The following is a 23,840-nucleotide window of genomic DNA, read 5'->3' as shown; positions in this document are numbered from 1 at the left end:
TCTTTTAGTCAATAATACAGTAATTTCATAATAAATCGTAAAAATTAGTTAAAATTAAAAAGAGGCACTGTACGTACTGTAAAAAATAAAATAAAAAAATAAGTGTAATATTGATTGTGTTGGTCATTTTTCTACCACTAGATGGCATAATTGAATTTGTAAGACGGTGACAGCTCAGTGCATTTTTTTCATATTAAAAGCTATCTAATCATTAATCGCTCGTTAGAAAAATTAGTGTCATGAAAGAAACTTTAAATGAACTCAAAATTAATGCACTAATTTTGACACTCCTACTAAAAACAGATCTGTATTGTTTCTGTTTAATAATAGCATATACTGTGTGTTCATGTGGGTGTGAAAGCAATTCTAAGCAACTTGTTTGCTTTTTCATGTACTCCCCATATTGTCGTATTTTTAGCATGGATATAATGATGTATGAAGTAGGTTGGTAGGTGTGTGCGCAGCAGACTGATTGCAATCCAATCAGTCTCCAACTGACCATGTAGTGTACATGTGTGTGTGCGTGCCTCATGCTGCGCGTGTGTTATGAAAAGTGTGTGTGTGTGTTGTGGGTGTTGCGGTGGTGGTGGGGGCTTGGTGTTGGTATTGTGGGTGGGGGGGCAGTGGAGGTTTCTTATCTGTAGGCCACAGGCAGCTTTTGAGGCTGTTATCAGCAGCCACCACATTGTAGCAGCACATCCTCTTGTCCAGCAGGGAGCGGAAAACTCTCCTCGCAACAGGGACGACCCCCTCCACACCACCCCCACCTCCACCATCATACCGCCCCCCCCCCCCCCCCCCCCCCCCACACACTCCCATCTCACATTCTGACTGTGTCCCAGCATTCCGACTGGCAGGCAGCTACGGCATTGTGTCGTCTTGGCGACTGACAGACGGACAGACAGACAGACGGACAGAAAGTGAGTGAGCGCTGAGTGAGAGAATCTTGCGGGATGACAGCAGTGTCAACATCATCTTCACGCTCGCTCGTACTCGTCGCGTTCCTCTGCTTCTCGGTCGACATGCTTTTCATTGATTACGCTTTTTCTTACTTTTCCAATAATAGAAAGTCTTTAAGTGGCGTGTCTGGCAATTTTGGCTCCAAAGACAGAATGAAAGATTGATGACGAGATACTGCACGAGACTCGACGCTGTTTGGAATCAATTTTGGACTTTGAAGCAACATGGAGGCCATCGTGTATATGTGAGTACTGTTTTTGTTTATATGCTTAGCATATTGATTAGACCACCTGTCATATAGAAAATCCAGCATCAAGAAATGCTTTACTATAGACCTTTTCAATTTCACAATTCTTAACATTTTGTTATTTTAAGCAGGAATGAGGAATTTCAAAGCGACTTGCCATTTTAATTTTTATATATACAAATTTGCACTTGCTCTCAGTTGGATTGAGAAGTCACAGATCAATCAAGCATAACTGTCAACCACGAAGCCATTTTTTTTTTTGTTAAGTGTAAGTATAGTAAATACTATATTTTGGATATCTTGACAAATTATAATGTACTTTAACAATAAAAAACAAAAACAAAATGATTGTACTTAGCATAATCAAATTTGCAGTAGGTTGTATTTAATTGATTAAATATTAATAAACATAATATGTAATATTACATCACGTCTATTGCTACCTGTACATTTAGTTACATGAAATTGGTATTCTACATTATAATATAAAAGGAATGTAAAATAATTTCACGTAAAAATTCCTTAAATTGACACGTTTTCTTCGTCTCACTCCTTTTTAGGCCAGGCTTTAATTAAGTATTGATTGTAAAATTATGATTTGATTGTTTTGTTTATGTTGATAACTGCCTGGAATAAATGAAAAATGAAAATGAAAAAAAAAAAGGATTCATAATATACAAAATATTTCAATATATTGATTACCAAAAACAGTACTTGTGATTGCAAAATGTACAAATAGTTATTGATTCATGTACTGTTCTATATATAACCGAAGGAAATAGAGTAAGTAACCATCATTCAAATAATTCTTTACATTTTCAAACTGGTTTAAAACTGCTGTTTAAATTTAATTAAATGTGTAAAAAAAATAAAAAAAATAAAAAAAATTAACAATAATTTCTACATGCAGAGTAGCAAAATGTTTATTTGAAATTAATATGTGATGTTGCTGTTAATTTGACCTAGAATAACAAGCTATGCAAGTGAGCCTCATTGTGAAAGAGGGAACTGTCCAAAATAAAAGTCATGACCATTAAGTGGCAACAAAACAGGAACAAATGTGATTGCAAAATCTACAAAATGACGGTGACTCAGAACAGACATCTACAGAAAGTCAGCCTTTGCACTGTAGCACTTCAGTTCGACCACTATTGTCTTCAGTAAATATACATTCATATATTACATTAGGCTTTTCCTTCACGACATTCTTTTGTGTCCGCGCATAATGTACGTCGATCCTTCTCTAAATACTGTATGTACGCCAACTATACACTAAATCCCACGTGTGTTTTTTTTCTTTTGTTTCCAGAAGCTTTGATATGCATCCAATCTTCGCCAGCCGGGAACATTTTCAACGCTTTAAAGGATTTTGACTCACATCCTCCACACGGACAAACTCACTTGACACATCAGAGAATCCTCAACGCAGGATGTGTTTTAAGGGCAAATACCGACATCCATTTTGGGTCACGTTGCGCTCGAACCTCCATTAAAGGTTACTCGAGTGCATTGCTGGAAAGTTACAGATATGTCCGATTTAAGGCGGCACCAGATTCACTCCTCCTTTCAAAAGAACGTTACTTTTGTGTTAGAGTAGTGATTTAAAACTACTATGAATTTCACTTAATTAGTTCAAAAATTATTATTTATTCACCACAATGGATGTATCTTTGCTCATCTAGCCATGCTAGTGACTATTGTGACAGGCCAAACAATTAAATGATCTGCCACTAGATGGCAGATGGGACAATGAACCACCTGTTGCTGAAATAGAAGCTTATCGGGCCTCATTTTACACTGTGAAAAAAGTTGTGAGTAAATTGAGACAATATTTTTTTTCAGTATTATTGTGAAATGTTTGGTTTGGTGGTACATTTGAAATGTTAAAATGGTGGTGAGCCACTGGTGTAGAAGGTTGGCATAACTAAGTCGCACTGAAAAATGCTATTTTTAAATTAGACGCAGGAAGTGAGGCAGAAGAAAAAACAATAAATCAATAATCTGGTGTAAAGTGCAACAAAACATACAGAAAGCGTGCATGCATTATGTTGTTAGCCATGTTAGCCATCATATATAAAAGTAGTAAAGAAAACGCACACTGACACACACCATGATGGAGAAGATGAACCCCGTAGAGCCGCACGCCTCGCCGCACCCCCTCCCCGGCTCCTCGTCGCCATCGTCCGCATCCGAGGACAAAGATGTCGCCGAACACGCCGAGACGAGCGTATCGAGCGATGTGCGCATCGAGCCCGTCGTCATGGAGACGGAGGAGCATCAAGGAGGAGTGGCGCCGAGTGATTCCCCCACCAAGTCGCCAACACTTGCCTCCCCGCCGCCACTCCTCCCGGCCAAGAGCAGCCCGGGCTCGCTCCCACCTCCGCCATCGTCATCATCATCATCATCATCATCATCACTTCCTTCACACATCCCAGTCATCAGCCTGGCCCACAGCAAGCCCCCTCTAGCCATCACCAACCCGCCGCTGACCGCCCTGCACCCGATTCCCAAAAAGCCTCCTCACCTGGAGCTGCGTCGCACTCAGCTGGCCTGTTTGCCCGTCAGCGCTTCGGGAGGCTTGGCGGGGTCGGGGGGCGGAGCTGGTCCTTCCGTGCTGGCACAGACGTACCTGCAGCCAGCTCTTCCATTTTTCTCAAGGTGATGACACTTTTTCACCTAAAAAAAAAAAAAAAGTATTTAAAAAAAACACTGAGATTGATAGATTCCATAATAATTTTGATGTTTAGACAAACTTTTTTTGAGGAATATTTTAATGTTAGTAAATATTTAATCATGAACTCAATATTAGATATTTAATACCATACCTGTTATTTACTTATACAGTAGCTCCTTTAATATACAAAATATCTCACTGTATATATTTGACAAATGTGGTGCCTTTAATTTGTTCTCTTGACCATTCGAAGATTATCGTTAACAAAAACTAACAAATTAAATTTTGGAAGCATTGTCATTAACAAAATAAAATGACTGCTATAAAACTAACTATAATTATAGAAAAAATGTCCTTTGTTTTTGTCTTTGTCAATTTCATATGAGCATTTGGGGTTAATTTTAAATTAATATACAGCATTATATTATTTCAACAATACTGGAAGGTCAAATTGTCTTAGAAATTGTAGTTTACATTCTTCCACAAAACTTATTGTGGTCTTTTATTTTTAATCTTTCACTTACAATACTTTAAACTGTTTTTTTGTTTTGTTTTTCAAGTAAACCTAATAGTAAATCTAAGAAAAACTAATCCAAAACAAAAAATTTACAAAAATAATCAAATCTAACAAACCCAATCAAAAACCTATTTAAAACTAATTAACTAAATAACCAAAAATTTGAATTGAATTCAATTTAAAGGAAAAAAAGTCATAACTAAATAAAAAAACTAAAATTGAAAGTCCCAAATTTATAATTTGTATCAGGCGCAATCTCAAACCATCTTTTCCCATTGAAGAGCATGGAAATACCATGAATCTGTTCCAGACACATTTTGGGGATATTTTCTTCAACTGGAACTAATAGGGCATTAGTCAAAGTGAAAAGTATAACAAATAATTACAAATAACAGTCAGTGTTAAAAACAAAACAAAATTAAAAAAAAAAAAAAAAAGTCATGAAAAGCCTACTAAAAACAGCTGAAATTTATTTTTGGGTAATCAAAGGCACTTTAAATGGTGGCAGGTGTGTGCTGACTCCCATTTAACTTAAGTTTGAATGTGACTGGTTTGTTTTGAAGACAGCCGCAATCCTGTTTTAAGAGGGTGTGCATACTTGTGCAACCACATTATCTTGGAACTGAAAGGCAGGTTAACCACTCATCCACCATGACAACCGTGTGAAATGATTTAGTTTTCTAGTATGCTTTTTATCTCGCTCATGTGAAGTTTGCTCAATTAAATGCGACAAGCAAAAACTGGCAGCCCCTCTTTATCCAAGCCGTCCAACTGTGCATCTCTATCCTCACTCCAAAAAAAAAAAACGGATTTTCTGTCACAACAGAAGTCGGATTGTGCACATTAGCTCCCTGTATGACTTCACTGTCTGTCCTGGAAGCCCGTCCCTGTCGATCATGCTCGCACCAGGAGTCAATCATCTCTTCCCCACCTCCTGAGGTGCAATCATCCACTAAGTGACCTTTATTAGACCGGCCCCAAACTCTCCACGCGCTCGCAATCAATGACGCCTCCCAACAAACAGCTTCCGGCTCTGCGAACAACATATAGCGTACCTTTGTCTTGTTTGTGCTGTCTGTGTGGTGTTTACCTTTTCGTTGTCTGTCTTCAGCTCTTTCTTGGGAGCATCCGGGGGAAGCTACGGTGTTATCACTGGCAGCCGTGTTAAGCGAAGACCTTCGACGCACTTTGAGATGGAGATTAATGATTGTGAGTATACAAATGGCTGGATGTGTTTCATACAAAAAGTAATAGTAATAATTTTGCACCTTATAAGGGGAGTATTTTTTTATTTTTTTTAAATCACTTTTTGTCAAATAACTTAAGCAAGAAAAAAAAAAAAAATCTGCCACTGCTGGTCCCATCTTGTCTACTTGACTGATATTTAAAGGATACTCATCCATTTTCAGCACACAAAAAATGTTAATATTTTCTCTATAATTAATTTCGTAACTTCGTTATTTTTCATGTACAATTCATAGCTCTAAAACACATTTTGCAACTTGCTGTTGACTGAAAACGACATCACAGGTGCTCAGAGCTCAGTTAATGACCAATCACGGCGCACCTGTTTTCTGGGTTTGGTCATATGACGTTAGCAAACTGAGCCATGATTGGCCAGAGCAACTGTGACGTTTATTAGTCAACAGCAAGTGGCAAAAATAGTTTTTAAAGGTATTAATTGGACATGGCAAAATAATGACAATTAATTCTAGACAAAATTTTAACTTTTTACATTAAAACCACAACACCTGATGAAAAACAACCAACCACAGAGAGGTGTGACAAACATTTATCCCGCAGAGTAGCACCTCATTTGCTCATTCGTAGCACGACTGACCAGTTTAAAGTTTTGATTTAAATAAAAAAATTAAAAAAAAACTACAGTACCCATGCTTTCTGTCTGTTTTTTGTTTTTTTTTTGACCATGTCCTTGTATATCAAATTAGTGGCACAAAATGGAGTCAAATCATAATGACTGTTTGAATAAATATGGCAAATTTTTTTTTTTTTTTTTTAACTTGCAACTTTTTTTTACCCCCAATAAATGATACTGTACCTTGCTTTTAATTTTTGTAATTACGACAAAATCTAACCTTCTCGGGCATTTCTTTATGCCATGTTTGTGGATGCAGTGACTTCCTCATCTGTCCTTGGAAAATAGTCTAAACCTCCCAGTGCAACTTTTTGCATCTTGTCCTGAGAGAGAGATAATAAAAAAGTGAAACTGTAAGTCAAGAAATTATACCATTGAAAATGAAATAAAGTTGAAAGATATAAAGTGCTGAATTTACATCAACAAGAAATATGGTGAAAATATATGAATTGATTTGCACATTAATGTAGATCTGCACAAAACAATTCAAATACCGAAGCAGGGGTGTGGCAACCTGTGGCTCTTCAGTCTCTCCTGTGGCTCCCTATGGATTGCACACACAAAAAAAAAGTAGAAATATATTTTTTATTTTAAATTTGTAGATAAAATATTCGTTAAATTCTTTTAGATAAAAATATATAATTATTTTTTTTTTTTTTAAGTCCAAATTTGAAAGAGATAAACGGTAGATTATTATTATTTTTAAATCTCTAAACATGTTGAAAATGACTATAAAAGGAAGAGGAAAAACAGAACATTACCACATTGTGTACATAAAAATGTCAAATTAATTTTTAAAAAACACAGAAAACTTTCAAAAGTTACTGTAAATTGGCCAAAAACAAGAATATCGTAAAATCTCTACAAAATTACCAAACGTGTCAGAAAATTGATACCAAAAAGGCAGAAACAAATGTAAAAAAAATATCCATAAAATGTCCAAAAAGGGGAGAGGCAGGAAATGACCATAAACACAGTATGTTCATAAAATTGCCAAGAATGCCAGAAATTTGACAGAAGTCTAAAAACGTATGAAAAATTACACACACACGAAAACAATCCAAAATTGGAAGCTGAAAGGTAGAAGAACATGAATTTCAAAGTATTGACTTGATGACATCGCCTGCCAGCGACACAACCAACTAAAGGAACCATATGTTACTTTTGCAGCTCCACACACATTTTTTTATTTGGCCTAAAATGGCTCTTTTTGACAGTAACATTTGCTGACCCCGTATTAGAATTCCTAAGAAAAATACATTCTACAACAATGAGTTTTAAATTCTTATAGTGTCCAATTGCGTACTAATCTCATGATGCTAATCTCACGAGTGTGTCAAGAACAACATTTGGTCCAACAGGCTTTTTTTTTTTTTTTTTTTTGGGTGTGTGCGCAGCGGGTCCCCCTCAGAAAATCGCCCGCCGCGTCTTCACCAACAGCCGCGAGCGCTGGCGTCAGCAGAACGTCAACGGCGCCTTCTCGGAGCTGCGGAAGCTCATCCCTACGCATCCGCCCGACAAGAAGCTGAGCAAGAACGAGATCTTGCGTCTGGCCGTCAAGTACATCAACTTCCTGGTCACCCTGCTGGACGATCAGGCCCAGGACGGGAGCAGGGACTCGGACGAGGAACCGAAGGTGGACTCGTCCAGCCTGGACAACAAAGTGGAGCCTCTATTTCAGTGTGACACCCCACCTCCATCCCAAGGCGCCTCGCCACCTTCAACTTGTCCCGCAGTGATGAGGACCCACCACCGCCATCGAGACTCCACTGACTCGGCGACCCCGCTCGCGGCCTCGCCGGCGAGCTCCAGTTGCGAAAGCGACATGAACAGCGAGGACAGCTTTGGGGCAAAGGCCTCTGTGGTGACGCGTGGCACTCTGGCCAAAGTCAAAGGTCAGATGAGAATGGTGGCAGCTGCAAATGATGATGGGTATAACTGATCCGATACCAAAGAGACATGCTTGTTGTGCCACCGTGCTCTCACGTTTGTTTGATATGTTGTTGTCTTTTTCAGTAAAGTGCAAACATTCATGTTGAATGTGCTTCATTCCCGATGACATTCAAAGAAATCGTGTGCAGAACATCCATGAAGTCTGTTTTCTCTTTGAATGGAATCAACCTGAAAGTTCACCTAAAACGTATAACCGTAATTCTAAACTTTGATAAGTGACAAAGTTGAACAAATTTAATGATCATATCAGTTACGTTAGAGTGCAAAAAAACAAACAAACCCAAAAACAGTAAATTATGGTGGCAGCAGCATTATACTTTTTCTTCAGATGGAACTGCGGCTTCAGTCAAGGTGGAAAGAATTATCCATCCGTCCATTTTCTTAACCGCCTACTCCTCACCAGGGGTGCGGGGTGCTGGAACCCAACCCAGCTGGGCAGTAGACAGGGTACACCCTGAACTGGTTGCCAGCCAATTGCAGGGCACACAGAGACCAACAACCACTCACACTCACAAGCACACCGAGAGACTATTTGGCGCACCCAATTAATCTGCCATGCATGTGTTTGGAATGTGAGAGGAGACCGGAGTACCTGGAGAAGACCCATGCAGGCATGGGGAGAACATGTAAACTCCACCGAGAAAGGCCGGAGCCTGGACTTGATCTTGCAACCTCAGTTCTGGGAGGTGAATGTGCCAAACACTGATGCACCGTGCCGCCCGGAAAGAATTATGAACAGTTCAAAATACCAGTAGTAGAGGCTTTTGTTTGAAATAAAAATCAGGAAAACTTCATAATAGTTAATAAAAAAAATCATTAATGAAATAAAATAAATAAAATACTACTGAAACTACATTTTCTGTCTCCAAAATTAACAAAAACTGTGTTGCCGGGAAACGACATCTGGCGATGGGCTGTTCACACGAGCTGACATTTTTATTGGCTGCCTGCTTGTATCACTAAACTCAGCCCAAAACCTGATTCTAGGTAATGAGTGCTCTCATTTTATCTGTTCATATATGAAAACATAACACACAGTACAAACTTTCTATCCGTCTATCCAATTTAACTATATGAGATAAATAAATAAATTAAAAAAACTAAGACTAAAACTATTACAAACTAAACTAAAACAAAGGATTGTATTTTTTTTTTTGGGGGGGGGGGGGGGGGGGGTGATCTAAAACTAACAAACTCCCTCAGAAAACCAATTAAAACTAACTAAATTAAAAGAAATGAAACTCAAAGTGAAATTAAAACCAATTATGAAGAAAAATCCCAAACTATTATAAGCCTGACATGGGGTTTAATCAGAGTCAACCAGAGACTACCGAGACGGCTTTGTTTTGAAAAGCACCAGTGGCACTTTGGAGTGCTTGCTGAGCTCTAGGCTCACAGTTTTTTTTTCTTTTTTTTTTTTTTTAGGATAATTTCCTTCTAATTTCTCTAATTTCTAAAGACATTACATGCTGATGATAACAGATTAATAACGTGAGTCATAAACAGTAGGTAAACAAAAAAAGTATGTGTTGTGACACCCCAAAGCCGGATGCTGCCATTAACTTGTGACAATAGCAACCATGGGAAAAAGACCTTTATCATAATCCCATGATATTTTAAGGGTAGTTTTTTTTTTTTTTTTTTAATGATGTGTTGTGCACACACGTGTGTGCGTTTTATCGTGCTTTTTGACAACCAGCAAAGATTTATGTAACCACAGCAACTGTAAATGTGTGGTAATGTGGAAAGGTGTCGGATGTGGTTCAAGATGGGATTTGGCGTAATGGGCAGGGCTGTTGAATAGCTTCCTTGTGGGCGGGGCTTGAAACATATCGGATATGTTTAGGCGTTAGGGTGGCAACTGCATGGAAGTTTGGAGGTGGGGGGAAGAGAAGAGGGACAGAAAACGGTCCCAGGCTGTTTCTTGGAAGCCCCGTGTACCCACATAATAGGAAGTTTGCACAATATTTCACTACCACCCAAAAAATACACATTAGCTGGGGTTACACACACACAGAAAAAATAAAAAATAAAAAATCATAATTCTCACTCTGTCACATATTGAGAAAAAAAAAAAAAAAACTCTGGTCATTAAAGCAGTAGTTAGATACTGCCAAACAACCAGTAGAACATTTGATACAGCTCACCGTGCAATTCTACAACAACTAAAACTTCATTATTTTTTTTCCCTAATATATTTAGTGTAGCTTTCGGAGGACATTATAAAAACTAAAATGGCCCCTGAGAAAATTTTGGTGCAGCCGAAAGAATAGAGCTGGACGTGGCCCGCTGCGTTCTTTAACCTAGCCCACCGAACATTTACATCCTGATACCTGTAATATCTGTTGTATAGCGTTTTATAATCATTTTTTTTCACCTTAAAAATTGGGTATAGTTAAAATGAATTTGCTCTTTTCAATATATGAATACTCATGCACATATATACATATACTGCATAATACACGTTTATATTGGTTATACAAAATAGCATTTTGTCCTAAAATGATTTCTGGGTGTGTATTTTTTCTTTTTAAATTAATTTATCACAATAAATAGATGTTTGGTTTATTGTAAATAAAGTTACATTGTAGTATATGGTTTTAGATTTTTTTTTAAATATTTTTCTTATAATTGGTGAACAACTTTTAAATAAAAAATAATAAAATGTTTTCATTTATCAAATAATTTGTCAATTTATAGCACTTATAATTATTACTAAAATGAAACTGCATTAATTGTAGCACCATAAAATCCAAAATACATCACTGATTATTTTATTAAGCCAATTTATAAATATTAGGCCTGCATGTGAACTACTCTTATTTTATTTATTTGTTTTCATCCATATCCATAAATGACCTGGTCCATTTGCCCTTTTTTTTTTCTTTTTTTTTTAAGAAAATCAAACGTGCAACAAAAAGTATGCTCCACCTTGTACTGGGGGTTGAGTTTTGTGATGTTGGTGTGTTTACCTCTAGTGCTGCCTACAGGAGGCCATGCAGGGTGAAGCTGGCCAGCCTGGCTCTCCAAGATAAAATGTCAGCGCCTCCACCCCTCCACCTCCAGAAAAATGAAGACCTACCTGTAGGCCTGCACACAAATAAGCAGACCAAACTGTGTTTATAGAACTTTCATATTAAATCAGACTATAATATTGTATTGAACTAATGGTCAAATGTTGTATAGGTCTAAAATGATACTGTATAGTTGCTTCCGCTGTTCAATTCTGACATATACTACACAGTACTTTATCAAGTTGAGGTGAAGAAACTCAACAACTCTATTCAACAATATAAATACATTAAGAGAAGTTGCTTATGTCAAACAGTGATACATTACACACATAACTACTTACCACCTTTTTATTTCTTTATTACAATTTGTTTGAGATAGTGACAAAGACAACAATGTAATATTTACATGTTTTTATTTCGATTGTAATCATCCATAGCAGTCCAAAAAATATACTACACATTTAAATTTCACTCAAAGCTTGAAACATGTTAATGTAGTAAAACCACAACTACCGTATTTTTCAGACAATAAATCGCTCCCGATTATGAGTTTCATGTTTTGGCTAAAGTTAGTTTACAAAACCTGAGATAAAGAGCAGTAGAGAAATTGTTCATCATGCTAAAGAATGTGGCGGTAATACACCAAACTTACTTTCCAAAGGCCAAAAGAGTGTTGAAGAAATGGAGGAAGCAGCAGCAGACAGCAGTCATGGCAACTCCTGTGACGTATTGCTAGTTTAGCATGTAGCTTCCTTATGCCACAACAAGTATTTATTCTTTACACCAAAAATGCACAATAGGCCAGAATTTGTGGCCACAACGGGACGCGGGATTCTCGTCTTGGCAAGCCATTTTTAAACTAAAAAGATCAACCTTTTTATAGTTAGAAGCGGACGTTTAGAATCCAACCAGAACACGTTCGCTGCTAACGCAAAGTGTGGAATTTGGACAGTACTGCGCTAGTCACACCCGAGTCAGTTGCAACTTGCAAGACTAGCCAAACTTCGAAAATAAGTGCGACTTATGCTGTAGTCCGAAAAATATGGAAGTATCCTTTTTCATCCAAGTGATTTTTGGAATGATTGAAGACTAATTACCTGACAGTAATCTTTGTAAAATGTGAGCAATGCAGTGGTAAGAGAAGTGCGGGCCAGTAAGGCTGGCCTAACCACTGACCTACATTTACAAACTCAATTCCATGAAACAGAGTTAATTTTCATTTCATAGCATTTCTCTTCCCTGCACTGCTACCTGCATTTGTTTGTTTAATCAGATTTCAGCCTCTGTTACCATATCAAACTACAGTAATCAGATCAATGCTTTCAGAATCACTTGTGCTTTATCCTTCGTCTGATTGGCTGGTTAGAGCAAAATTGTTCCGGCCAATGCTGACTCACTGAACACATTTGTAGCGATCTGTACAGGGTACACATTAATCAGTTTAATGATCAGCATTTTATTTACATTCTCTATGTCCAATAAATATTGATTCTGAACAGCTCCTAATTAAATACTATTGCTAGTATTTATTACTTAAATAATTGTGGCAGTGTTAGTGTTAAGAAGTTGGAAAATTCCAACTGTATGTAGCAAATGCACGGCCCGCCGCCGGCGTAATTGGCTGCCGCTCGACACGCGATCCAATCAGTCCTTCATTCGGTTTTCATGACTTTCCCTCCTTGTTTGACCAGCGAATCCACCGTGTCGTTCACTCGTCGTTCAATGTTACTCACAGCCTTTTCCGGCGCACTTCTCTTGGCAAACTTCCGCCTGCCCACCTCGGTGGCTCCACAACCGACGACAGCCCCCACGGCTCCGCCGATGGCCCCTGCCAAGAACACCCCCAACACCAACCCCAGTAACGCGCCCACGATGTCAACCTTCGGCACCTTTTTGGCATTCGCCACCATTTTCTGCCAAACGGAGCTCTCGCTGACCATTTTGGCCCCCGCTTTGGCCCCGGAGCCCATCTTCCCCCACACTGGACTTTGAGCCATTTTCTTCGCGCCGGCACCGAGTCCAGCTCCGAGGCGCACTGAACTGTCAGCCACCAGTTTAGCGCCGGACATGGCCCCGGAGCCAACCTTTCCCCACACGGGGCTCTGGGCCACAGACTTGGCTCCGGTTCCGATCCCGGATCCGACTCGCATCGAGCCGTCTGCCACTTTCCCCCACACGGGGCTGGACGCCGCCGCCTTGGCTCCGGAGCCGACCCAGGTCGAGCCGTCTACCACCACCTTGGGGAGTCTGTCTCCCACCATCTTGGAGACGTGCCCGGCTTGAGTGCCCACTTTTTCCCACACGGGACTGTTGGTGACCGTCTTCTGTACGTTTTGCGCACCACTCCCCACCGAGCTCCACACCGGACTGCCCATCACCTTCTTGGCTCCGTCACTGACCCACACCGAGCTGTTGGACAACAGCTTGGGCAGCATCTTGGCGTTGGACTGCACTTTCTCCATCACAGACTGGAACATGGAAGGAGACATGTTGGCCATCGTCGTAATAGGCGGGAGGCTGTCGATATTCATGGCGCCAACGCTCCTCTCGGCCTCGGCTCGCGTTTTCTCAACCTCTTCCTCTCTCACTTCCTCTTCGGCCTCGGCCACGGTCTGCATGTAAGGGTAGAGGGAGCGCCTCTCGCCGCGGAACTGCTCCCCGAGTCGTTCTTCCTCATGCTTCTGCCGTCTCCTCTCCCTCACAATCTCGGCCTGCATCTCCCGCACCCGGTTCTCTGCCTCTTGGAAAGCGGGGCTGGAGTAACACTGCCCCCCGGCCTCGGCTGCTATCTGCTCCACCTTCTCCAGCAGCTCCTCCACATTTCCGCCATGGCTGTCTCTCTCCAGCACGTGAAACCTGTCCCCGCATCTCTCCACCAATTTTAATAAATCGTCACGCTGACCCGCGATGTACGCCTCGACGCTGTTGCTGCCGGCCCTTCCGCTCTTCCTCAGCAGATCGGCGTGCGTGAAGAGGACCAGCGTGTGTTTGCCGACGACATCCGGGCCAAAGACGTTCTCGAGGGCGCAGAGGGCCTGCATCTCCATCTTGGCCGGCTGGTCTGTTGGAACGCATAAGAGGAAGGCGTGGGGACCCGGGCTGGACAGGGCCACGCAGGAGGAGATCTGGGCTCGCACCTCATCTGGGGTACACTCCGAGAGGAACCAGTCTGGGGTGTCCACTACTGCCACCTAATGGGATGGAGGAGAAGAACGGGAAGTTAACAAATGGACAAACAAGTGGGTTTGCTGTAAACAGAAAATCCTGAATGTAAGTCAACAGTGCTTAGAGCAGAATTTCTAGAAATGTAAAAAATAAATAAATCATATAAAAATGGTACTGACCCTTCTTCGAGCAACCACTGCTTTCTTCTTGACACACTCCTTAGTGATGGCGACCAGACTGTCAGGTCTGGACTCAAATTCCTCGCGCCCCAGGATGACGTTGCCAGCCGCACTTTTCCCCGCTCCGGAACGTCCGAGCAATACCAGACGTAGCTCAGGAGAGGATGACGAGGATATGGTGGTCGCAGCAGGGTACGGGTCGAAGTTCGGTGTGGAGGGGTCGTAGACGAAGGTTGGGGGTTCAGGGGAGGGGTTGGGGGAGGCCTCTGGGGAATTCTCCTCAAAGCTGTTGATTCTGTGATGAACTAAGAGATGACACATGGTTCAATAAGCAACTCATTATCCAATGTAAACATCATGTTTGGTCATGAGTGTGTCTCACGAGTGGAAACGACTTTCGGCGAGGTTCTGTCATCCATCATTTGTGAGAGTCTGGCTCCATCTAGAGGACAAACAGAAATCAGACATCATCTCTTGGCCTGGCTGTCATTAACAAGCCTGCTCAGAACAAATGCTTTCAGGCCAAAGTGACAAGTGGACGCGCATCCGCAGAAGATCCCGCCATCTTGGATCGCTAGCTAATACTAATACTTTACCTCAGAGAAAATAATAAAACAGCTGTTTATTCATTTTGGGAGTGAATGGAGTTGCCAGAAACCTGGTTTGTAATCTATTAATAAAGTTTGACTGACCTATTTGACTGTTTGGTTGACATTCCCTTTAGCGCAGCACCATCTAATGGATGCATAACGTAACCCCAGCCTCTACTGTAGTGCCTTATATATGGAAAAAGTTAAATATGTCATTCATTGAAGGTGCACCTTATAATGCGGTACGCCTTATAGTCGTGAAAATACGGTAGATAGGAATTGGCCTTCTGAAAAATGTGTTTTAAATGTATCAGTTTCACTTTACGCCCTGCAGGCAACCAACTAAAAAATTGGTTTGATATTAAAAAATTGGTTTGATATGAATAAATTATCATTAAATTTAAATAAAACCAAGTTCATGGTTTTCGGTACTAGACCAATCACTCATCAAGTTAAAATTAGGGTGAATTTAATTGAAATAGAAAGGGTGTATGAAAATAAATTCCTTGGAGTAGTTATTGATGATAAATTATGTTGGAAACCACACATAGAAAATGTTAAAAGGAAAATGTCAAAAATCATAGGGATACTCTATAAAACCAAGGAGGTCCTGAACATGAATTCACTATATACATTATATAATACATTATTATTACCATATTTGACCTATTGTGTGGAAATTTGGGGAAACACATATAAAACAAATACTGACACTGTTTTTAAATTGCAAAAAAGAGCCATAAGGATTATTAATAGATCAAAATATACAGAATCAACACATCCACTATTTATTAAATTAAATACAATGAAATTTTATGACTTGGTTGAGTTTAAAATAGCACAAATAATGTATAAAGTATACAATAATCTACTCTGCCACAGTACTCAAAAGTTGTTTGAAATTAGAAACTGTCCTTATGATATAAGGGGTACAAGTGTATACAAAAAACCCAAAACAAGAACAAATATTAAGCAAAGGTGTGTCTCCGTTAAAGGAGTTAATTTGTGGAATAACTTGGGAACCGAACTGAAAAGATGTAATTCACTTGTTGAATTTAAAAGAATGTTTAAAAGTAAAATTCAATATTATTATTTAAATCAGATATAAGTTAAGAAGATTGTAGAAATGATTTATTCATTTACTTATTTTTCTTTGATGTATTAATATGAGTGTAATGAAATTTGTATATATGTGTGTTACTAGTGTATTTTTATTTCTATTTTTAATTTATTTTTTTATACGAGTAGCATTATATTTTCTTTTATTAAAAATGTAATTTATTATAAATAAGTGATAGGATATGAAGAATAAGGGGTAGGACTGGATAAGTTTTCAACTTCTTCCTACTCCCTTGAACATATACATAGATATTTATTGGATGTTTCTTTTATTTTATTTTATTTTATTTTTTTTACTTTTAACTTTGTGTTTATATAATTATACGTGTATATGTGCATATGTTCAATAAACTTCAAACTTCAAACTTCTGGACTCACTGATTGTCACCTAAAAATGCTGTCCGCTATTCTATTCATCGACAGGCAGGCACACATTTTCTTAGGTTTTTGACAAGTTATTGCAAATGATGTTGCATCATCATCATCAACTGATATGCGTACAGAACGTCGGTGAATACATGATATACAGTACTGAAAAAGTTTGAGTCTCTGGATGAAGTAAATTTGTTTTGGGAATTTTTTTAGTCTAAAATATTAGTGGGAAAATATCCAATGTGTCTGATCCTTACCTGCATTCAGTCTGAATGAGCGCCGCTCGTGCTGATCATCATTCCGGTCAGACTGCCACCCTCCTGTTGTTGAAGCTACCGGACTGGACTGAAGCACCTCAGAAACTCCACCGTTGATGTTGTCGATCTCGTCTTCTCCCCTCCTCTCCCATGCATCTCTGTGTGACTCCACTCTCTCCACACTCCTCAGCGTGTCTAAGTTGGACCCGTAGCTGGACGCCAGAGCTTCTCGTTTCTCTTCATTTTGCCTTCGGAAGCTTTCGATCAGTTCTCTCTTCCGCTGCTGCACGCGTTCCTCCAGCTCCCTCTCCTCTTTCGATTTGGGGGAGAACACCCCGCTTTTGCTCACCATGTCCTCCACCTATTACACATGAGAACACATAAGATAATACCGTACTGTATTCTATTTAGGGAAACTCATGCACATGGTTAAAATGTCACATTCACTCTCGTCTGCATTTCAAGTGTCAGTCTAGCGTACAGTCATAATAATAAACCTCATCCCGGAAACCAAAACCGGTCCAGACTGATGAGTGATGTATGATGTTCAGCATGGGTCATCAACCTTTTTGAAAATGGGAGAAGTATCTCTCAGTTTGGCTACGTGCTACTGTGAAGTGCTTTTCGGAAATTACAAATTTGCTCAAATGACCTTAAATTAGACTGTAGGTCATTATTATTCAACATTGCGGATCTACGTGAGTGGTTTTAACATGTAGGAAACATACTATATGTAATAAATCTCTACATGTTGACGTTTTCCAAGGATCACATCAACAACATTCCCTGGAAACACAATATGATCAGCAATGGTGAGCTTTTTTTTTTTTTTTTTTTTTTAGAACAGGCCCACACACTACTCATATGGTCCATGTTTATGATCTTTGTCCCTTTGAACCCTCAACTATTTGCATTATCTTTACCATCACAGCTTAAAACCAGATTGCCAACCCTTTAGAGCAACAAAGGAATTCACAATGATAAAATTGATAAAAACCTTTTGTCTCTAGTCTAGTCTCTACTTATGTTATTCCCACTCACTCCCACTCCTACCTTTTCCAGAAGCTCCCGAACCTGCATCCGGTCCCCTGGCTGACGGTTATTGATGACATGGTGGCGCCCCCCACATAGCCCAATCATTTGCCTCAGGCCTGGATTCTCCTTCAGAAGATACTCCTGCAGAAAAAGACGGAAGAGGATTTTATTTGAATCAAAACCAGTCCAATAGCTCTTCAAAGGTAACCTTGGCATTGAATCTGACCTATTTCTTAGGTACATGAAAAGCTACGGTACAAATATTAGCCCCGTGGATTGCGTGGAATACATATTCTCACATTCTATGCCAGCAAATCATTCCCTCCCCCGCTGGTTTTAGATCAAACCATTTCACATTTTTACCCTTGAACTATTATAATCTATCACATCTACCTGCCATATTGTGAGAAACTTAAATTATTTCAGTACTGTAATTCAATAAGTGAAACTTAGTAGAATGATTTATCACATACACTTGCAAACATACTTTTCAGTAGGCTAAAATATTTTTATTGTGTCATATGTAATATTCTAATTGAGATGGTGAATTTGAGGTTCCTGTGGGCTATAATCATAATAATCCAAATTTTTAATAATTGATTTTTTTTGTTCAGGTTTTCCACAATATTCAAATGTAATGAGATCCAGCATATCAAGTAAATGCAGCTAAATGTAATTAACTATATTTAAAAAAACAAAAAAAACAAAAAAACATTTATACCACTCACTTCCACCGTTCTTCCCATGAGATAATCGCCACAGGTCAATAGCACTATGGTGTGCTCCAGCACTTCATTTCCAAATACTTTCTGCAGCTGAGTGGGCACTTGGCCATCCATCTAGAAGAAGCAAAAGAGACATCGGCCGAGCCGAACTGTTGTCACTCCCAAAAAGTGTTTCCTCACAACAAGGAGCAGCAACAGAATTTGAAATGGGTTTTCGTTTGTTTTTACAAAAATAGTTGTATGACAATGTTCGAACTGGTGATCAAGATCAATATATAAAAAGTAAATGAAAGTTCCATCCAAACAAGAGAACCTCCTTGGTGGAGGTAATCATAGCACCAACCTCTGTAAACTGGCTAACAGGCAGCAGCAGCAGAATCGCATGAGGACCGGGCGCCAGCAAGGTCATAGCTCGCTCTGTCTCCTTCTTGACACCTTCATCCATTTCCAGGCCATTCCAGTACCACCTGGGGGCCTCCACCAGGGTCACCATCCTGCCCTCAGCGAAGTCCTTGCGCAGCTGGATGCTCCGGGGCGTCGCCGTCGACATGTCCGTCAGCTGGCTGAGGATGGTGTCGGCAGACGACGTCTTGCCGCAGCCGATGTTGCCCAGCAGCACCAGCCTCAGCTCCGGGGGCATCGAGCCGTAGTGCTGCATGTGGGTACTCATGGCTGGAGGAAGACAGCAGACACGGTTGACTGCCAAAGGCATGTTCACTGGCAGTTTTTGGCATGTGCGTAATGTGCGGTCGCACAGGGCGACAGTGTTGTACCTGAACGAGTTCAATGAGCGACATTTTATGAACGTAAACGTTGAACTGAAGGTAGTGCATTTCTGTCTAATGAATGTTTTTGTGATTCTGGGGTCTGCGAATAATTTTAGGATGACAGTCACCCAAGCGAGCGAGGCTTGCATACGTCATCAAAATGTAAAGCATGATGGCAAGAGTCCATTGAGGTGACCTCACTCAAGAAATTGGTATCGGTTGGCGACAAATAGTAAAATAAGTGTTTGTTAGTCCATGTTAGGAATTAGTACCATGGTGATCTAGTACAAAATTTTATTTGTAAGTTCCTGTTTCACGCACGAGATTAGATCAACTGCCTTTTCCATTGTTTCCCTGTTGCTTTTTTTTATTCAGTCAAAATGTGCAACACCTTGCCAGTCCTGCCTGACGGCATTCTACCACAACTTTCCTTTTACAAGACTCATGCAAACACACGAAATGTTACAAATCCTACCATAATGATTGAACAAGAATTAGCCTCAGTCAATACAGACTTCAGCCAACTTTTCCAAATTGGTACACTGACAAGCTTTTCCAGTTGTGCAATATCACATATTGATTTGACATGCCTGTAAATATAAATCTGATTTGACATTTTCAAAAGAACCCTGAAAACAAATATTATAATCGTCCCCTCCAACCAACTTTTCATCCTGACAGCCATTTTCTGTCAGACAAGTTATTGCACAATTGACCCACATCACATAATTTCTAAACAACCTGGATTGGAAATCTTAACAAATGAGCTTTAGACATCCATCCATCCATTTTCTTTACCGCTTATTCCTCACAAGGGTCGCGGGGGTGCCGGCGCCTATCTCAGCTGACTCTGGGCAGTAGGCGGGGTACACCCTGGACTGGTTGCCAGCCAATCGCAGGGCACACAGAGACTAATAGCTTTAGACATGACAAGTAGAAAATCAAAGGTAACTCACTTAAATGGGAGATCTTGAAGGCAGCTTTCGGTGTTCTCGTCTTCTCGCTCAAACCCGCTAGTGAGTAAGTGTACGTCTCATCCACACCAGTTCGGTGTGTGTCGACTCCCAGGTAGCGGCTTGCATAATAGAGGCGTTACACAGTCTCGCCACTCCCAAAGTAGAGGGTAAGCATTAGGATATTCTTGTGTGTATAACAGGTTCCACAGTCTCCAGGCTGTTTGGCATTCCTTGACAAGGCGGAGGCGGGAGGCCTATCCCGGGGCACTTTCAACACACCCAGAAAACAGCAAAAGCACTTGCATAGCCATTTTTAATTTCTCCTGATGAATAATTGTCTGAATAGCAACATGGGAATGTTTTGATTTATATACCACAGGACTGTGAGAGTCATCTAACAGAAATATATCCTAAGAGTTTAAGAAGACGTGTGTTGGTGTTACCACAATGTGTGCTGTACTTTCTCACCAGTGCTGCAGCCATTAAGCCTTTTTGGCCTATTGGACTTTCTTATTACAAGACTCGGCAAACTAGAAAATGCCACATATGTAGTTGTCAGGAGTACTTCTTCTTTACTGTTGGTCAGCAAATGCTGTTGGGTACATAAGAGTCAATTCGAATTGAGACAGGAGAGAGCTGGTCCTATCTATCAAAGCCAGACCCAAATGCATTGTCCTTTGTTAGAAACATGAGAATGAACTTCAGAATTGTCAGGGATGTCTCTTTTATTTTATTAAATAAAATAAAAACAAGTTTAAAAAAAAAAAAAAAAAAAAAGATGACAGGGTTTCCCCTAGTGCTTTATACGCCTGGCGGCTAGTTTTTTGTTTTTGTTTTCTTTTTACAGTGGAGGTGAAGTTAGATTATTACACAATAGTTTAATTGGCACATATTATAGGCATTCATTCACACACTATATACACTGATTTGTAATATAAATCAAATCACCGAAAAAAATCATCTCCAAAGCTGGACAGGTCATATACAACTCCTAGCAAAAAGTATGGAATCACCAGTCTTGGACGAGCACTCGCTCAGACGTTTTATTCTGTAGATCAAACACAGATAAAAAGCAAGACTGGTGATTCCATACTTTTTCCTAGGGGTTGTATAACCGACTGAAACCAAATGCTGCAGAAATTATGTTTTTAGTGAAACACCCAAATCCCCGTCCCAGTGTTGCAAGCATTTTATCAAAATACCATAATCAGTTTTCTGTTGCACAAGGATTTCACTTTTGCATTTTAAACTGAGTGACACAACAGTGTCTTAATTTTTCATGACACTTTGCCCTTTCACTGAATGTTAATGAAATATATTTTTGTCCAGTAGATGTCACTACACTGATTTGTGGCAAATGCTTCATGACACTGAACCATTTTGACACATTGCTTCATATTGATTAATTGCTTCAGAAAGCTTCGTTTTCTCCATCACTAGACTGCCAACCACAACTCCACAGTGCTTCCTTTTTAAATCTCCACATTAAAAAACAAAACAATACAATATTCAAGCAATTGAAGCATCAATATTGTGAATTTAATTAACACAAAGGTGTCTAACAAATATTTGTCCCATAAAATAATACTCTTGTAACCTAATAATGGGCAAAAAGTGAGAGTCATTCATTACATACAAACAAGAAGCAATGGATTCATTCAAAAACCTGGCATCATATAGGCGATGTTTTCCAGAGTTGAAGCCTTTAAAACAATTAATTCAAATAAAAATCTTTTATGAAAGAGCATGTGTACCATAAGTATGTGATGCATATCACTCACCAGTATGTTTTCTGTGCAGCTATGCAGCTCTGGTATATGTGATGTGAGGCACATAAGTGGAGCAAGCACACATAGCAGAGAGTCCAAGAGAAGAATCAAGCTTCTGGACACACACACAGATTTCTGTGAAAACACAACATACAAGCGACTGGTGAGCATTCTGTCTGGTTTTTATACCGGTTAACGTGTTGAAGGTTTCAGGAAGCTCACAATCATATATACTGCAGGCAGTCAGTGTGTCTGAACTGAACCCACACTGCCTCCACCGAAGTCGGGCACACTTCACCAGCGACTCACACAAGTGAGAAGGAAAGCACAAATTGTTTGCCTTCATGATGTAGCTAGCTACACTACTCACGTTTGTCCCTTTAAGGATGTGTCCAATCAGGGACAAGGCTTCTCCCAGCAGGTGTAGGTGAGCAGCAGCACAAATGGGGTCAGAGCAGGCAGGCTTTGGAGATCCCATCGTGTCCAATGCTGATCCAGAAGATGCAACTGTGTCATTTGTGGGCCTGGCCACAGCGTGACTCAGTGTGGTCATCACTGAACTAGGATCAGCCATGAAGGGATAAGGCCTGTACTCTTCCTTGTTGGGATTGTCAATGGAAAACTCCCTGACAGAAACTACAAGTTCCTGAGCAGAAAGAACCTATGAACAAAAGTGAAAATGGTCCAAGTAGCATTAGAGTAACAATACTGCCCTCTAGTGTACAACGTGAATACAAGAATGGAATCTCTCGAGTTTGTCGATCAATATTATTTCTCTAATTTCACAACACTTTATCCCATAGAATACATTGAGAATACAATTAGAAAAGCCCGTTTACCATCTGCCTTTGACATAAATTATTAAAATTTTAAGAGACTTTTTGGACGGAGTCCAAATGTCGACACAGCATGTTGTTACAGAGTCAAGTAATCTTTATTTATATAGCGCTTTCAAACAGCCTGTCACAAAACCACAAACTTACTTTGCAAGGCCTGCTGGTGTTAACATCCTCCACGCACAGCTGTGATTCTTTACAATCCTTCATGTTCACGTGGAAATCCTTGTAAACTCCTCTGGGTTCATTCACCTAGGACAACAAGCTGTTATAGAAATATAGTACAGGAATTTATCAGATTTATGTTCAATTAAATATAACTGAAAGAAGAGACGTGCTCAATAATGTAATGGTAAAAAATAAAACAAACAATTTTGTCTTAGTAGTCAAATGGCAAATAATTGGCGTCATTTTTAAAACTATAGAGTTTTGACCCAACGAATTTGCCTGAAGACAAATCGGGCCCTAGCCCCACTTGGCTTGTGCCTGAATAAAAACACACTTTTTTTTTTCTGTTTTTTCTTTTTCTTTTTTTCTTCTTCTTTTTTTTGGGGGGGGGGGGTAAGCTCCTTTTTTAAACTTTATTTAATACTTTCCATTTACAAACAATAATAAAGTTCTGTACATTGAACCAGTACCATTCAATCATGAACATCCCCCCCCCCCCCCCAAAAAAAAAACACACACAAGAAACGCTAGAAGAAACGCTCGGAGTTGGAACTAAAAATACATGTCAAATTAAATAAATATGTTAACACAAACAGAAATAGTCTTCAGAATAAAAACACATTTATTTATTTATTTATTTATTTATTTATTTATTTATTTG

At 39.7% G+C, this 23,840-nt stretch overlaps 4 protein-coding genes and 1 long non-coding RNA gene across 8 annotated transcripts in view; 1 reads left to right on the top strand and 4 right to left on the bottom strand.

Moving 5' to 3' along the window:
* The window catches only part of s1pr5b (sphingosine-1-phosphate receptor 5b), a 69,449-nt gene extending 64,675 nt beyond the window's left edge, over window positions 1–4,774 (bottom strand). The window contains exons 1-2 of the mRNA XM_077524035.1: window positions 4,693–4,774; window positions 3,732–3,883 (exon numbers count right to left, since the gene is read on the bottom strand). The gene's annotated coding sequence lies outside the window, so the exon portion shown is untranslated. The remainder of the gene's footprint in view (window positions 1–3,731; window positions 3,884–4,692) is intronic.
* lyl1 (LYL1 basic helix-loop-helix family member) lies at window positions 828–8,307 on the top strand. Its single transcript, XM_077524037.1, has 5 exons — window positions 828–920; window positions 1,067–1,204; window positions 2,517–3,865; window positions 5,510–5,607; window positions 7,672–8,307. Exons 3-5 carry the CDS (start codon window positions 3,318–3,320, stop codon window positions 8,214–8,216), a joined length of 1,191 nt encoding a protein of 396 aa, XP_077380163.1. The 5' UTR covers window positions 828–920; window positions 1,067–1,204; window positions 2,517–3,317; the 3' UTR covers window positions 8,217–8,307.
* LOC144020493 (uncharacterized) lies at window positions 6,503–11,317 on the bottom strand. The gene is made up of 3 exons (XR_013283898.1): window positions 11,200–11,317; window positions 6,769–6,818; window positions 6,503–6,597 (listed from the first exon to the last, which is right to left on the bottom strand). It is a non-coding gene; the product is annotated as an uncharacterized LOC144020493 (long non-coding RNA).
* Window positions 11,318–11,637: 320 nt separating this feature from the next.
* Window positions 11,638–21,380, bottom strand: LOC144020871 (uncharacterized). Of its 3 annotated transcripts, XM_077524737.1 has the most exons (9): window positions 20,875–21,380; window positions 20,407–20,673; window positions 19,027–19,355; window positions 18,687–18,797; window positions 17,977–18,099; window positions 16,924–17,284; window positions 14,968–15,027; window positions 14,586–14,890; window positions 11,638–14,432 (listed from the first exon to the last, which is right to left on the bottom strand). In XM_077524737.1, the coding sequence occupies exons 3-9, from the start codon at window positions 19,351–19,353 to the stop codon at window positions 12,894–12,896; spliced, it is 2,826 nt and encodes a 941-aa protein (XP_077380863.1). In that variant the 5' UTR covers window positions 19,354–19,355; window positions 20,407–20,673; window positions 20,875–21,380; the 3' UTR covers window positions 11,638–12,893. The 3 variants fall into 3 exon arrangements, with proteins under 3 accessions (XP_077380863.1, XP_077380862.1, XP_077380864.1); XM_077524736.1 differs by lacking the exons at window positions 20,407–20,673; window positions 20,875–21,380 and having other exon boundaries at window positions 19,027–20,397; XM_077524738.1 differs by lacking the exons at window positions 19,027–19,355; window positions 20,407–20,673; window positions 20,875–21,380 and having other exon boundaries at window positions 18,680–18,745.
* A 543-nt stretch (window positions 21,381–21,923) lies between these two features.
* hmgxb4b (HMG box domain containing 4b) lies at window positions 21,924–23,479 on the bottom strand. Of its 2 annotated transcripts, XR_013284047.1 has the most exons (5): window positions 23,159–23,479; window positions 22,546–22,836; window positions 22,398–22,467; window positions 22,188–22,310; window positions 21,924–22,109 (listed from the first exon to the last, which is right to left on the bottom strand). XR_013284047.1 is itself a non-coding variant. In XM_077525118.1 (4 exons), the coding sequence occupies exons 1-4, from the start codon at window positions 23,219–23,221 to the stop codon at window positions 22,065–22,067; spliced, it is 522 nt and encodes a 173-aa protein (XP_077381244.1). In that variant the 5' UTR covers window positions 23,222–23,479; the 3' UTR covers window positions 21,924–22,064. The 2 variants fall into 2 exon arrangements, 1 of the variants encoding a protein (XP_077381244.1); XM_077525118.1 differs by lacking the exon at window positions 22,398–22,467.
* Between the last annotated feature and the right edge of the window lie 361 nt (window positions 23,480–23,840).

The sequence above is a fragment of the Festucalex cinctus genome, chromosome 6 (assembly GCF_051991245.1).
Source record: "Festucalex cinctus isolate MCC-2025b chromosome 6, RoL_Fcin_1.0, whole genome shotgun sequence".
In the NCBI taxonomy this organism is placed as follows: Eukaryota; Metazoa; Chordata; class Actinopteri; order Syngnathiformes; family Syngnathidae; genus Festucalex; species Festucalex cinctus.
The sequence above is the reverse complement of the archived record's forward strand: the minus strand, read 5'-3'. Positions and strand labels throughout refer to the sequence as shown.

What these genes read in the sequence shown, in the direction of transcription:
- lyl1 (XM_077524037.1), top strand. Translation starts at nt 3,318, where the DNA reads ATGATGGAGAAGATGAACCCCGTAGAGCCGCACGCCTCGCCGCACCCC. An exon ending in GCTCTTCCATTTTTCTCAAG is followed by an intron (nt 3,866 to 5,509) that starts GTGATGACACTT and finishes GTCTGTCTTCAG; the next exon opens with CTCTTTCTTGGGAGCATCCG. An exon ending in TGAGATGGAGATTAATGATT is followed by an intron (nt 5,608 to 7,671) that starts GTGAGTATACAA and finishes GTGTGTGCGCAG; the next exon opens with CGGGTCCCCCTCAGAAAATC.
- LOC144020871 (XM_077524736.1), bottom strand. Translation starts at nt 19,599, where the DNA reads ATGCAAGCCTCGCTCGCTTGGGTGACTGTCATCCTAAAATTATTCGCA. An exon ending in CTGTTAGCCAGTTTACAGAG is followed by an intron (nt 18,798 to 19,026) that starts GTTGGTGCTATG and finishes TGCTTCTTCTAG; the next exon opens with ATGGATGGCCAAGTGCCCAC. An exon ending in TTCGGGAGCTTCTGGAAAAG is followed by an intron (nt 17,285 to 17,976) that starts GTAGGAGTGGGA and finishes CATGTGTAATAG; the next exon opens with GTGGAGGACATGGTGAGCAA.
- hmgxb4b (XM_077525118.1), bottom strand. Translation starts at nt 23,221, where the DNA reads ATGAAGGATTGTAAAGAATCACAGCTGTGCGTGGAGGATGTTAACACC. An exon ending in ACATCCTTAAAGGGACAAAC is followed by an intron (nt 22,311 to 22,545) that starts GTGAGTAGTGTA and finishes GTGTTTTCACAG; the next exon opens with AAATCTGTGTGTGTGTCCAG. An exon ending in GCTGCACAGAAAACATACTG is followed by an intron (nt 22,110 to 22,187) that starts GTGAGTGATATG and finishes ATTGTTTTAAAG; the next exon opens with GCTTCAACTCTGGAAAACAT.